The sequence below is a fragment of the Perissodus microlepis genome, chromosome 6 (assembly GCF_051167445.1).
Source record: "Perissodus microlepis isolate ML-2025 ecotype Zambia chromosome 6, ASM5116744v1, whole genome shotgun sequence".
Taxonomy (NCBI): Eukaryota; Metazoa; Chordata; class Actinopteri; order Cichliformes; family Cichlidae; genus Perissodus; species Perissodus microlepis.
The window spans coordinates 16,747,013-16,762,777 of NC_140466.1; the positions used below are offsets into that span (position 1 = coordinate 16,747,013).

General features: G+C 38.9%; 1 protein-coding gene across 3 annotated transcripts in view; it reads right to left on the bottom strand.

The window, feature by feature from the left end:
* mast1a (microtubule associated serine/threonine kinase 1a) overlaps window positions 1-15,765 on the bottom strand; it is an 81,458-nt gene that overhangs the window by 53,924 nt on the left and 11,769 nt on the right. The window contains exon 2 of one of the 3 annotated variants that reach the window (XM_084931105.1): window positions 10,022-10,050. In XM_084931105.1, the coding sequence (XP_084787231.1) occupies window positions 10,022-10,050 (29 nt within the window). Of the gene's footprint in view, window positions 1-1,322; window positions 1,720-10,021; window positions 10,054-15,765 lie in introns of those variants that run through there. The other 2 variants (XM_084931104.1, XM_084931107.1) reach the window with 2 other exon arrangements.

A 15,765-nucleotide genomic window follows, 5' to 3' on the forward strand; every position in this document is an offset into this window, starting at 1 on the left:
AAACATGTTTTCTGTAAGATCTCTGTCGAAATTAAACTTAAGAACTGGCAAATTATTTGCATCTTAGCAAAGAATAAGAAAACACGATTATGAATCTAACCAGACATCTGATGCCAACAGTACTTGACAGCTTTCCATATTTAGTGCTGCAGACAGTGCCAGGTCAGTGCCAAACAGCCAACAAACATAAAAACTCGAACGGTCAGAAAATTAATCAACAACAACTTTCATGAATGACTGATCGCCAAGACAAAAACAAGCCAAAAACGAGCACAGGATCACTGGATTCATATTGATGTAAATTCATACTGTGGTGGATCTGTATTGCTATTTTACAGTCATCTGTGTAAATATAGACACGAGTTCAGATCATACAGGGAATTTAAACAGACATATACAGTCTCCCAAATAAACACATTTTCTCTAAGGCACATACAGTAAGTGGGGTGGGGGTGGGGGTGGGGGGTAGTTTGAGTGAGGGAGGCTTTACTCCTGTTCACATACAGCACATGGAGAGGGACAGTGAAGAGTCCGACTAATGCCCCTGAGATGACATGAGATGAGGACAATTAATCACAGTGGAGACCGGCGAGGAGGGGATAATGGGGGAGGAAAAAAGACACAATGAAAAAAGATAGATGGGGGATGCTGGGGACAGAGAATAAAGGAAAGAGAGAAGGTGGAGGAGAGGGAGAGAAGTGAAGAGGAAGGCAGGAGCTTTGCCAGGCAGCCAGCACTCTAGTACTGCCCACTGCTGGCTCTCTGCTACACAAGCACTCCCTGGACACTGGAAATGCTTTCACTTCATAAAGCTATCTCTGACACGCAGGCTACTAAACAAGCACACACATACCTTCCAGAGTGAGTGTGCCAGACAGAGCCCAACTCACAACCCATAATCTAAAGCATGTGCAACTCTAAAATAAATCTTAACATGTGTGAAAATACAAATAACAAGTCTTATGCTGGACTGTATTGTAAAATAGAGATGAGCACACATAAGGAGTGTATAAGCAAACAAATGATGCATTTATAAAAACCCTCCTGCCATATACCTGTCACATATAAAAACATGCTGTGTGCACAGAAGCACATTATACGCACACATATGTATGCCAAAAAACAAACACACAAGTACACCATATTGCTGAAGCTAAATGGAGACAGGGAGACAACTGTGAGACGGCATGACAGTTGGCAGGGACAACGGACACATCATGGAAAAACACAACAACCTCCTCCGATGAATCAACACATACTAACAACAGCAGGGCACCACACCGGTCACAAAGACTGCACGTTGACATATTGCTGGCGTTTACCTTTTTGTGCGTCGAAACATGTTGGTAGCGGCAGAGGCTGTGTTGGCAGATGAACATGAGAGCAGCTGAGCCTCCACACGTACACACACCGAAATAAACTCTCTCACACACACACAGGCTCGCGCTCAGTCAAGAAGCAGCGATTACGCTCCACGCTGGCATGTCAGCTTCCTCTGGCCAGTTAAAAACACACACACATTCTCTCTTTGATGTCTGTACACGTGAGCATGTCTACAGGAGTGTGTGCAAGGGAGAGAAGGGGGATTTGGAAATGTCATCTGTGTTACAGATGAAGAAAATGAGAATTTAAGTTGGAAAAAAAGGAGAGACGGGGAGAGAGAGGAGACAGGGGGAACAGGCTGCCGAGCATCCCTCTCGGAAGGAGAGAGGATTGTGGAGCTGTTTTCAAGGGTATCGTGCCAAGCCAGGAAGTGTACAGCGACAGAGCAAAAGGGGGAGGGGGGGCACCAAAGAGAGTGAGAGAGAGAGAGAAAAGGGAGGAGGAGAACAAGATAAAGGGAAGGGGTATATGCAGTATGAATGAGAGAAAGAAAGAAACAGCATGTGGGGGGAACGCAAGTGAGAGTGCAAGAATAACAGAGTGAAAGCCAATCAGAGGTGGAGAGATGAGGGGGGCAGTGAACTGGAGACTAATGTGAATGACAAGAGAGACACAGAGAGAGGCAGAGAAAGAAAGAGAGGAGGGACACTGCAATGTGATTTTCATGTGTTATTTTGTGTGTTTTTGTGTATGCTACAGCTTACACATGAGCACAACCAGACAGGGAATGACATCATTAAAAAAACAGACCATTCAAGGACAATGATGTTATATTTTTCTTTCTCTCTTTTCCGCCCCATGTACTGATGCCAACATCAACTGCCGTCTGTGTTTGTATAGTTTGCTTTAAATATTATATTATCGTTATATTGTATTATTGTCAAGGGCAGCAGAGTGTTGCAGTGGTTAGCTTTGTTGCCTCACAGCAAGAAGGTCCTGGGTTTGAATCCACTGGCTGACTGTGTGGAGTTTTCATGTTCTCTCAAGTTCACTCTGGCTTCCTCCTACAGTCCAAAGACATGCATGTTAGGTTAGTTGGCCATAGTGAATGACTGTCTGTTTTCTATGTGTTAACCCTGTGATAGACTGCCAACCTGTGCCAATTATGATAGCTGGGATAGGATCCAAATGGATGGATGGTATTAATGTCTGTAGGTTTCATGATAAAGCAACAACTACTAACATGTTTCTTTTTTGATAATATTATCAAACCTTGTAGTGCAAAATCTACTTGCATTAACACAAGAATTAGAAGAAAGCTTTTTATAGTAACATTCAGGCTGGTTAGATAGCTGACAGTAAATTATGAAGCAATTTTTTTTATCTTAACGTTAAAAAAAATCACAATATTTTCCTAATTGTTATTACTTGCTTTCATTGCCTGACCCTAACCACAAATGTGTTGTCTCCCTGTCTGCTCATAGATCATCAAGGTGATGCTTCATTAATTCAGTCAATCAAAAATGGCCTCTGAAGCTCTGTTACTACAACTAAACTAGGTCAGGTTTGCAGTAATGTAATATTAGATATTCTAGGAGCCATCACTGCTTACTGCCTACGATACACACGTGCATTTAGTCAGAAGATTTTGACACCAATACTCTAGCTTTTTAATAAAACACTATGTACTCTCTTGCTTTGCAGAGGCAGGTGATAAAAACTCAAAATAATTACTGGTGTTCATGTGCAATGCAATGGTATGGGGAGCTCTATAACACAGAGGACCTACCAGGCGTTTTGCTACACTACAATACTTATTTAACAGTAGGATAAATTTATCCTTAGATCTTCTGTTAGATTTATTGGGATAATCAGAAAATATATGCAAACTCATCCCTTAAAAATATTTCTTTAAGCCAGTTATTGGTTGGTATGTTGCCTTTTTTCTATTTTTAATTACTCCCACATGCATTGTTCTACTGCTGTAAATTAGTACTTATCTGCAGATGCAGATGGGGAAGTGAGAAATTACTGAAAAACAACAGTTGTGATCATAAGTTTAAATACACTCATTGTGGGCAGAAATGTAATTGTAATTGTTGGCTTTTAATGATTTCTTTGAACTGTTCTTTTTTCAGGTTTTTACTTTGTGCACAAATTTGAATTTATTTAGGATTTTCTGTAATCCACACGGGTTCAGAAGTAAACATACAGGCTCAAATATATCCATACACTCACTTAAACCCTTTAGTAATTTGTGCTAAATGTTTACAGGGTCTTTTAACTTATCAAGGTCAAGGTCTATTAATGTATAGTTATTGATCATGATTGAGTAGAGTTGGTTTTTTTCGAGGTCTGTCAGTTGGGAGGAGATTGGTTAGGATGTTCAGGGACCGGCAAGGCTCAAGCCTGCCATGAACTGAAAACTGCAGGAATACCAGTGTCACCATCCACAGTGACACAGTGAGTTTTACATCACCATGTACTGGGAGGTTGGCACTTAAAAAAGAAGCCTCTGCTCCAAAATCAAGACCTTCAAGCTTGACTGAAATTTGCGGCAGCCCACATGCACAAGCCAAATGCCTTCTGGAGAAAACTTTTATGGTTAGATGAGACAAAGACTGAACTGTTTGGCTTTAAAACCTAAGAACATTGTACCAACTGTCAAGGATAGTGGTGCTAGCAAAATGCTCTGGAGCGTTGCTGCCAGTGGTAGTGATACATTGTACAAAGTGGATGGAATAATGAAGAAGGACTACCTCCAAATTCAACATCTAAAAGGCTGAAACTTGGACATATTCGGGGGTTCCAGCAGGACAATGATCAAAAGAACTTTTGGAATGGCCTTTCCAAAGCGTTGACCTCCTCTAACCCTGTTAAAATTTTGTGGACTATGGTTAAAACTTGAGTCTTTCCTAGAAAACCAAACAAATTTAAATTAACTCTACCAATTCTGATAAGAAAAGCAGTCAAATGTCCAGCCATAGAACAGTAGAAGTTTTTGATGGTTACCAAAAGCAATCAAGATGACCAAGATGTAATTTGCTAAGGGAAATTTAACCAAATATAAGAAAATCAAAAATAAGCTTGTTCACCCAGTTCTTACTTTTTAAGTCATTAAAGATGTATGCTGCTCAGTCATTCCACCCTGTAAAAAGAACAGCTCAAAGAAATCATTAAAAGCCCAAATCCCCATGATATTCATGCCCATGATGACAGCGTGTAAACTTCTGACCACAGCTATATGCCAGCCTTTTACTTTAATGCATGCATATAGAAACACACTGACACAGTTATGTTTTTTTTTTCTAAAATATGAAATGCCAGATTGGATGAGGTCTGGCACTTGTCTCTTTGTCCTAGATATCACAGGAGCTGCTCTGCAATGCCCAACCACGAGAGATGTCATTTCTGTGTGTGTGTGTGCATATGTGTACGCCCTCCCTCCCTCCCTTTGAAACAAATCCACCAAATGTTAAAGCTGACGTGGGGTGACAGTTGCACAGTAGTGCTGAGGGGAGTAATTCAATAATGGATGCCATCTCTAATGTGGGAGTCTGGGTGGATAAAATATACATGGGAGAGAAGAGAAGGAGAGAAGGGGAGGAAGTGGGAGGAGGGCGGTGATATCATTGTAACGCAGCGGGGGTCACAGAGAGAGGGATGGGTGGCATGATATCATATAGAAGACAAGGTGGGAGTTTCCATGTTTCTGTGTTTTCTTGTTGGTGACCCGCCTGTCCTTCAATTTATTTTCTGCATAAACTGTCAGTCATTACACCCACTGCCCAACACGACGACGCATGTAAAGAAAACCCAAAAGCAGCACCAGCTGTGAGCCTCCAGCTCTCCAGCATCACCTTCATGTCATGCTGTGACATCTGCCACCCTTCCACACAGGTCAAAGGTCACAGACAAAATACATCCAATGACAGCCGCTGGAGACACACATACATGATTCACATAAGAGCACACACACAAACACGCATGGCCAAACCGAGTCTAACAGTAAACTGCAATAAACGTGGATACAGATGCACATTAACTACCCCTGGCATGTATAAGCTAACAGTGTCAGACTACTGCTAGCAGACATTACCTCTGCTCAGAGTAAGATGTATACAGAATACTAAACAGAGAAGTACACGCAATAAAAAAAATGAAGTTAATAATATATATTTTTTTTAAACTGAGCTCTATGGGGAGAATTAACACCATGCTTCATATTTATAACCCCCTAAACGACCAGGACAGGCAGTACAACAATAACAGTTTACATGACAAACTGACATGTGAGCGAGCTAGGCGATTCACATTCAACTCATGCACAGCAAAAGTGGGCAAGCTGAAAATAAGCAGGGGAGGGAGGAAGGCATGGCTACATCAATTTCAGAAAATTTTCAAGGATTTCAACACTTGAAGCAATGACAGCAAAGAGTAAGCATATAGAGGAAAATTACACTGTCCTCCAGGTTCAAAGGTATTTGCCGGCTGCATGTTGAGCAGAAGGCAAATTTCCAAATTCTCCCTGATTTTGTGGAAGGCTTTTAACAGCAGGAGCAGCAGCAAAAGAGAGGACACAGCCAAAAAGTAAAGAGCAATTAAGATGGGAGGAATAAAACAATGCTTCTGATTTTTAAGAACAGCAAAGTTTTTATTATATTGGCTTCCAGTATATAAATCTAGATTTAAAAATAAAAATACTCGTTTAGTTCTATTCTTATGTTGCATTCCGAGGACAAAAGAATCAATGATAAACCAGCACTAAGGGGCAAAGGAAAAGTGGGGAACTTGGTTTCAGCACCATGGACAGAGACTCGCACATCGTTTAAGCTTCTTTTATACATACATACATACTAGGGGTGCAACGATACTCGTATCGATATTGAACCGTTCGATACAGTGCTATCGGTTCGGTACGCATATGTATCGAACAATACAAAATTTTAAATTTATTTTATCAACTTTTCTTCTGACGATGCTGTCTGTGTTCAGCGCACAGTGGATCTGCGCTCGACAGTACAGCCTAGGCGGAGTAGTCAAACGCAGATTCACTGAGCGCAGGGCAAGCTAGCAAGACAGAAGTTAAGCTCTTATTGTAACATGGCAAATTGAACCTCATTCAGATCTGGCATTTGGAACTATTTTGGTTTTCATGTGACGTATGACCCTGAAGGTAAGCGCATCATGGACAAAAGTAAAACAGTATGTCGGATGTGCCACGCAATGCTCAATTACATGGGTGGGAACTACTGCGTTAGCGCAGTTTGCTCGTTAAAGTGTTGACGCTGTCCAGCCCTATGCACGGGCGATCCGCGGTAGCTCGTTAATGGAGATTTGCCGTGTTGTGGCGTTAACGTCATTTCACTAGTGCTGACAGCACTAGTGGGAACACAACGAATATGACTGCACATTTACGCCGACATCACGCTAGTGCAAAGACAAGTGGAAGCAGACAAAAACAACAAGCACGCATGCTACAAACTTTACCCGAGTCATTTAGACAGCCGTTAGCACATGATTCTCCTTATGGGGACCTGATATGTTTAATATGCTGCTGAGAGTATACCCCAGAAGAAGCGTATAGTATAGCTTTTATTTTGGAAAGAGCCATTTCTCTGTAATAAACTCTCTTTTCCAAAGATGAGTGATTTCTCGATCAGATAGATTTATTATTTTATCCCTTTGTTGTTTCAGCAACATTAAATTTAAAAACTGTACTTTTGAGTTAAAATATATATTTATAATTTTAATAAATGACAAATTAAAAAGGCATGAACATTTTTTTGTATAGAAAAAATATCAAACCGTGACACCAAAGTATCGAACCGAACCGAACCGTGAATTTTGTGTATCGTTGCACCCCTAATACATACATACATTTCATATTTTAACCAACATAGCTGTCAAATGTGAAGGGGTTTCACACGTTTGTGCCACACCTCGAGCCATTTTAATTGGTTCTGTCAAACCTCCAAACTTCATTCTATCCCATTCACTCCTACACTGCACAGAAAGCACCTCACTTAAGCAGAGTTTCCTTTCAGGATGAAAAGTCAGTCATATTTTTGTGAAGCTGACTCTGGACTCGATAGCTTTAACGTGGGACATTATGAAGGAATTCCCATTAATCATTTCATTCAAAGGCACAACTACAGCAAAGTGTTAGTGGGTCTTTTTCTTACAGTTTTCAAGTTATGATCTTGATGAAGTCATGTACAAAATGAGTCATACACTGCAGCCAACTCAACCAACATTTTTTGTGTTTGCAATATAAATGTTACTTAAACTTAAAACACAATGAGTGTCAGGCAACCTAAAATTATACAGAGACTCTTATTTTCTATTATTCATAAGCCGTTTCTTTCTTGCATTTTTTTTTCTCACGATGGGCATCGGACATACCCAGGGAAGTGTGAGTCATGCTGATTCTAAAAATATCTGCTTCGTGTTTTTTTCTTCATCTGTATTCAGGAGCCAGTCAAGACAAACCAAACTTAAACTAAAACAAAACCTTAAAATAAAATAAAAGTGGGCGTAAATTTAATTCTGAAATATTAAGCGGTGTGCATAAATATTAACTGGATAAGCATTTAATTTTTAATATTGGGAAGTCAATATACACTCATGGTCACTTCATTAGGTACACCTGTTCAACTGCTTGTTAATGCAAATGTAGAATCAGCGAATCACGTGGCAGGAACTCAGTCAACCTGCTGAAATCAGAATGGGGAAGAAAGGCTATTTAAGTGACTCTGACCGTGACATGGTTTTTGATGCCAGACCGGCTGGTTGGAGTATTTCATTTGATTTAAAGGGATTTTCCAACACAATCATGTCTGGAGTTTATAGATCAAAGAAAAATATCCAGTGAGTGGCAGTTGTCTGAGTGAAAATGCCTTGCTCATGTCAGATGTCTGGGGATAATGGCTGGACTGCTTCGAGCTGATAAGAAGGCAACAGTAACTCAAATAACCACAATCAACCAGAAATACCAACTGAGCATCATTTAAGATGCTACCAGAAAATTGTTGCTCATCTTCTGATGGCTTCTTCCAGCAGGATACCACATCAAGTCGCAAAGCTCAAATCATCTCAAACTGGTTTCTTGAGCTCTCTGTACTCAAATGGCCCAATAGAGCCCCTTTGGGATGTGGTGGAATGGGAGATTCCCATCATGGATGCATAACCAACAAATGTGCAGCAAATGTGTGATGCTATCATGTCAAGATGGACCAAAATCTCTGAGGATTGTTTCCAGCACCTTGTTGAATCTTTGTCACAAAGAATTAGAGACAGCTCTGAAGTTTAATGGGTGTCAAACCCATTACTGGCAAAGGATATATGCGTACCTCAGCTTAGGTACGTGACTCTTTTCTTTTCACCTCATTGTTGCCAACCTACAATAAAGCACTTTGTGCAGAATCTATGGACACGTTCTGCTTTGCAGTTAAGGTCTTGCTCTCCCTCTGCAGACAGCTCTCTCTCCCTTTCTGTGCTCTGTTCACTAAGAGACGAATCAGCCAGCCGGGGCACCCAGACTGAGGCTATGAAGAGAAAATGGTAAGAGACATTCTGTTGCTCTGAATATTTCTCTGAGAATAAATCTGAGCACAGCCTTTATCTTTACCGTATGTGTAAGGTGATTTTTGTAAGTCCTTATTTCAGTCGTGTTTAAGAGCTTCGTTAACTATGTCAGGGTGCTCTTCACTGTCTGATGCCTTACTTAACCAACTGTAAGGGCTTATTGCTATGTTTATGTTTGTCTGCACTGGGTTCACCACGGGTGGCAGTGTAGCACAGCCTGGCAGGGGAAACGTATAAGGGGCACAGGTGTAGCAGAGTGACTAATCATGCTTGGGTGACGAGGAGATGACACAGTTTTTACCGATTGTTACGCTTGAACGCTCACAGTTTTAGGATAGCCACACCAGCTATGGTGTCGTCACGCAGGGCTGTTTTGTTTTGGTGACACACCAACTGTAAGTTTGCAACAGCAGATATTATATTGGTAATTCAATAAACAAGCAGTTCTCCCACCACAAGGTAAGTAACTAAACATTCGACAGCTTAAGTCCTAGACTGCTCTGCTCTCTTTTCTCAACCCTCAGACCCCTCTCATCCACACGGGGCATTGAGGTCACAGCACGGTGCTCCTGCTGCTGAACTTTCATTGCACAGCTCAGTGGTGCAACAGATTGAACCAGCAGAGAAGCTCCATGAGTGAAAAAGCTCCTGCAAAGCTGAAACATGCTGCAGTCAGTAGATGATGCTCCCACTACACAATAACATCATTTGACCATGACTTCTTGTAATAAAGCTGAAATGGTTCCAAGTCTTTAAAAAATATGATTCCTTCTTCATTTTTCAACAGTATGCCATTCAAGTCAGACAACTGTGCCCATACAATATACAAGGAATCGCAAAATAGCAGTATATTGTAGCAAAGCACATTAAATGCTCTTTGATTTCCTTAATACCTCGCAGATAATTATCTTACTTTTCAAACCAGGATGTCACAAAATTCCAATTATTTCACAAGGCAAGAAAAAAAACTCACATCACACACAGCCATACAACCAACATTACAAAGAAACTCTCCAGGAAGTATTCTGATGATGTCACACATGTGCACTACAGATACTACTGAATAAAAAAAACATATTATTATGTAGGAGAAATGCAGAGGAAAACTTACCCACTACTTTTTCGGGGCAGAGGTAGATCCTTCTGGTGAGAAAGAGAAGGCAAGAGAGAAAAGGAAAAGTGGAGAAAAGGAAGGAGAGGGGGAGCAGACAAATGAGACTGGTTAGAGTTTTACACATCATGCAATCTGCAGGACTCATTTCTAAAAGGCAGAAACTGTTACTATTAGTTACTATTAGTGTGGTAATGAAATGTGAATTAGCATAACATTTCTTGTAATATCTCATTATACAGACTGTTACCAGCAGGAGTTTATGATTAATCTAACCACACTGATATAATTACTTATTAAAGGCACACAATTACCAAATTTTCTGTCGTATTATCAATTTAATGTGGCATGAATTTCCCTTTTGTATCCCTTCACACATTTTGCACTGATGTTTTTAAAGTTTTGTTTGAAGCACAGCATAATTTCTCAGAAAACAAGACGAGCACGTTCAAATCAAGGTCAAAACTTAGACTGATCTTGAGTTACACAAAAAAATGTAGCAATATGCTGTTTTCTCTGCCTTAAGGCAATGTGAACATACACAGATTTTTATACCTTTATTTTATGTGTAAGCACTCTGACTTTACATGTAATGAAGCTTGGTATATGAATAAAATTGTCATTGTCCTTGCTTGTGTCCTCTTGTTTCAGGTGGGGATTAGACGTGCCTGTTTCAATGTGAAATGTTCTGGAACATACAGGAACCTGAATGAAAGCACACATTTTGTCCTAAAGTCTTTAAAAAAAATTTCATCATGGGTGTTACTAACAGATATTTGTCGAGTTATGAGCCACATTAGGTACACCTGTTTAAGCGCTTGTTAACACAAATACCTAAACAGCTATGTTTACATTGGGGCCATGAAGACATGCTCAAAACGACCTCCTGCAGATCAAATTGAATATCAGAACAAGCAGGGAAGATGTCAGTGGCTTTGAAAATGGTATGGTTGTTGGACACCAACAATGAAAGAATGGCTCTCAATCCAACAGAGCAGCCAACAAGTCTGCAGAAACTGCTTGATGATATCAAAATCTCTGAGGGATACTTCCTGCACCTTTTTGAATCTATGCCATGAAGAATTAAGGAAGTTCTGAATGGTCCAGCCCAGTAACCCAGTAATGAAGAGGCTGATAAATGCATATATGACACAAGGGTAGAAAATAATTACCACAAAACTAGGATTAAAGTACATTTAATGTAAATCCCATGAGCCTTATACAGTATCTCTTATACTGTGACTGTGCCCCCTAAGTATTAATCACATCCACATATTGCAGAAAACGTTTATGATATTTACTCCTGCAGTTGATAGCAAAAGTTACATGTAACATAAATATTAACTACTGCAGGTAAAGGAAAGATTTTTCTTTCTTTTGCCCATCAGTTAAAAAAAATATATCATATGTGCATCACAGCATACATCTGTCACCTGGTACCATCTCCTCATTTATCTGAACCATAATTGTTTAGCAATAATACATATATAAATGGTTAATCTTCATAAAGTTGCAATCTGTGAATTTGCTCTTCCTTAGAGTTCACCACTAATGCTACTTGCTCACTAGTTGCTTAGGTCTGCAATAGGCTAGTTTCCATTTATTCAAAACTAAATGGAAACTGCCCCCCTTTCTTTTACTATCAATAAATTTCATTAAGGGATTGCATGGTTTTACAGCTGGTTTGTTTCAAAGTAGGCCATAACATGATAATAACGATCCCTTACTTCCTAAATGTTGCATGAAAAAATAAACTTGTAGTGAAACTTTAGTTATGTAATTTTGTATATGCAACATAAGCATATAATTTCTGAAATGACTATTTTGATAGAAAAGGTTGCCGACCCCTGCACTACAGCCAAACCCCGAGCTGATTTTAAAGTGCATAAAGTATAACACTGGCTTAAGTGTTTAGAGTAGGGATCCAGGGTATGTTCAATATGTTATCTTAATAAAAATACCCTAGATGAAAATTTTAAAAAAGAGCAATGTTTTAATTTACAGCTTGGCTTTAAGGTGATATTATATTGTTCATGTATACTGTCAGTGAAAAGCAGTTTGACAAATAATCCCTCGTAAGTGCTTGGAGACCTCAGGGCTTCAGGAAACACCAGGTTGGAGGGAGACAAAATCAATTTAAAAATTGTTGCTGCTATATTTATGACACTGGGACACAACTGTAAGGACTCTGATGTGATTACGATCTACTGGGATGAATCTGTATGCTGCTTGTTACCCATCAAGTCCCAATTTAAAACCATTAAACATTCAGTTTAGCTAAGATCAGGTTACTGTCAATTTCTCTTGTCAGCCTGTCCTGTGTCGCTTATCAGGATATTTTCTATCTCTCAATGGCTTTGCTAAAAAGATAACGTCTTTTTCCCCCCACTCGGCTTGTCACACACAGCCATGACTGTGAATTCAAATGAATATAAGTGACTAGAGACGCTAGGGTCACATAAGTTGAGGGAAATAAGGTAATTATAAAGGACTGCGACTGGTTTTCACTGGTTTTGATTTGATCCTGAGAGTTCTGTCCCTCCGTCTCCCTCGTTGCCTTTGTTTAAGTAAACCAGCATTACAAAGTCAAACTGATGAAACGTGACTTGACAGCTGGAGCTTTTGTCTCCAGTCTCAAAACAAGCTGGCTACCCAAACCCGCCCAATTCCAACACCGTGGGCCATGAACACACTTGCAGTCCGTTGATAGAAAATTACATTACAATATTCAGTATTTAGCATGACAAGAATGGTCCATGTGTTAAGGTATAAAAGGTTTTAATACGCAGAACAGTTGATCCAGATGTTTAGAAACTGAAGTCAAAGGTAACTGGATGAAAGGACAGAAATAAGCTCATCACACTTCATATTTTGAGGAAAATCTTTTTGTCTGCCTGAAGTCTTTGTCTCGCAGCCCTCGGCAGATGCTTCTTATCTGCCTTGGTGATGCTCTCACACTGCAACCACGTTTAGCTCTTGTCGATATCTTTAGCCCAGCTTTCAACAAGAAAAAATCAGACTGAGTTGAATAATTCTGGTTGCTTTGGCTGCGTGTTTTGATGCATGCGGCTGAATTTGAGCAAACAGTTTGCTCCTGTATACCTCCTCATTCTTCTGTCAGCAGTACAATCATACATAAAAAGCAGTGTGCCAGTTAAGCTGGCAGCCATAGGTGGCCCAGCCATAACAGACCAGCCTTTTGTTTGATAGATGAGGTGGTGTGCTTTGGGTCATGAGCCATTTTTCTACATATTTTGTTCTTGTCACATCTTTTTTTTCCCCATGAGTCCATAACTTTGTACAAGAGCTTCCACTTTCTTTCTGGATGTTTTCTGTATTGTTTTATAAGTTACAATCTCATATAGGATTTGTTTTTTCTCACTGAATCATCTGATGATCAGTTCATTACATGATCATTATTATTTTCCTGCAGATTATTCTTAACTTCCTGCTGCCCTGCTCGTGTTCTTTGGTTAGACATTTTTTGCTTTTTTAGAATGATCCCAACTTTTGTTTTGGCCAATCAACTTACTATCTGTCTCACAGATTTAAGCTTGTGCATCCAATTATTTTTTTAAGTCATTAAAGATGTATGCTGTACAATCATTCCACTCTTAAAGAAATCATTAAAAGACCAAAAATTACCAAAGTTAATCACTTTTTTGCAGAGAATTACATTACAGGAAATCTACCACTCTCATCTGTGGTATGGAGCAGTGTTCTTCCTTGTTTTCAGTCTTTATAATAAGAGACACTTATCATATCCAAACTGAAGCTTCATACATGCCGAACAGACATGACGTCTTCACTGAACTCTTGCCAAGAAAGTGCTACTTGACAACTACTCATTACAACTTATATTCAATATTAAAATATGCAACTTTAATAATAGCATTTCAGGTAGAGCGGAGGGCAGACAGTTTTTATCTGGGAGTGACATCATCTATCATGGTCAGTTTTTTCAGGGATGCTAATACGGTACAGCATCAAGAGGAAGTGAGCTACGCCAGGGTGACTCAGAGAGCGCCCCACTGGAGTGTGTGTGTGTGTGTGTGTGTGTGTGTGTGTGTGTGTGTGTGTGGATATGGGGCAATAGGGATGGCTAATGGACCAAACTCCAACACCTGCTCCCTCTCACTGTCTTTTCAGTTGACAGCTACTGTATGTACTGCTTTCTTGTTACTGGCTATTACTAAGCGTATCACAGCAAGATATAGGCACAAGCCATTATTACTATTATTCTCTAAATTTTAGCTCTAATATAAGATTTTTCCACTTTTCAGTATTTACATGATTTAATATAAGAAAAAATGATAGTAATGTAAATCTGAAACACATTTGACGCAGTGTTGCACTGATTAATTGATCCATTATTTTAAAAAGATTATTGGTAATTATCTGAAAAATCCATTACTCTTCATAATTAAAAAGCCATTCATCAGAGATTTGAGATCCTTTAATTCCAGAAAGTTTTTCCTTTGTTTTGAGTTCAGAGAAAAGAAGTTCTGACAATGACACAAACCTCGATGGACATTTTTCCTTTTTCTCTGGTGTTTTCTAGTTTAGACTAAAAAAAATTGTATAAATAAATATTAAATGTAATAATTGTACATTTAAGCTACACATTAATATACAATAAAATTAATCAATAGCAGCAGTAGCCACAATCTCCTGACACACGTCAGACCTAAGCCAGAAGACAAAAAAGGGCAATCCTTCATTAATCAATAAGGATTTCAATCTCATAAATAAATCACTGTGCATCCTTAACATGATGTAGCAAAGTGCTATTTCAGTCTCTAAAAGCCTGAATGAAAAGTTAATACATATTTTTGAATCTATGTGTACTTCTGTTGTTCTGGTCAATTGATGAACAAGTGTTTTTGTTAATTTTTAGTAAATGAATTAATACAGAACAACAAAAACACTGTACAAGTAAATGTAAAACTATTTTATACAAAGTTGTACCAAAAGTTAAATTTTGAGATTTTGAACTGATTGTAATGCCACAAAGATTTCACATTACTAAACAATTGTTACATTAATTTAAAAAAAAAACAAAAAAAATCAGTTGATTTAAGAAAAATTGTTACTTGTTTGCTTCTGTTTATCTGACCTCTGTTTCATCTCCTTTATGGTATTTGTCTCCAGGCGCCGTCACTTTCATGCTTAAGAATGTATCATGTTCAAAATAAAATCACTTTTTATGACATTTCATGTATTTTATGCATTTCTTTTTCTAAAACAACTGACACCTTGGGCACATCTGAAATGATTAAAGATCATCCTTTAGAAGATGCATAAGCAATACAGTGCTAGCATCACTGATGCTCATTATTAAAACTCATTCTCTGTCTTCACGGTTATACACTCACAAGCCACTTTGTTAGGTACATGTGTTAACACAAATATTTAATCAACCAGTCATATGATTCATGACCATTTGTCATATGGTCATACAGACACAGTCAAGACAACTTGCTGAAGTTCATCAAAACAGAACAAAAGGTGATTGAAGTGACTTTAAATGTAGCATCATTGTTAGTGCTAGATAGGTTGTGTAGAATATTTCAGAAACTTTTGATCTTGTAGGATTTTTCTACATAGTTATCTCTAATGTTTACAGAAAATGGACCAAAAATGTGAAAATATCAGTTGAAAGCAGTTTTGACTGCTTCAAGCTGATAGAAAGCCAAAAGTAACTTGAATAAATACTCGTTATAACTCAGGTATGGAGAACAGCA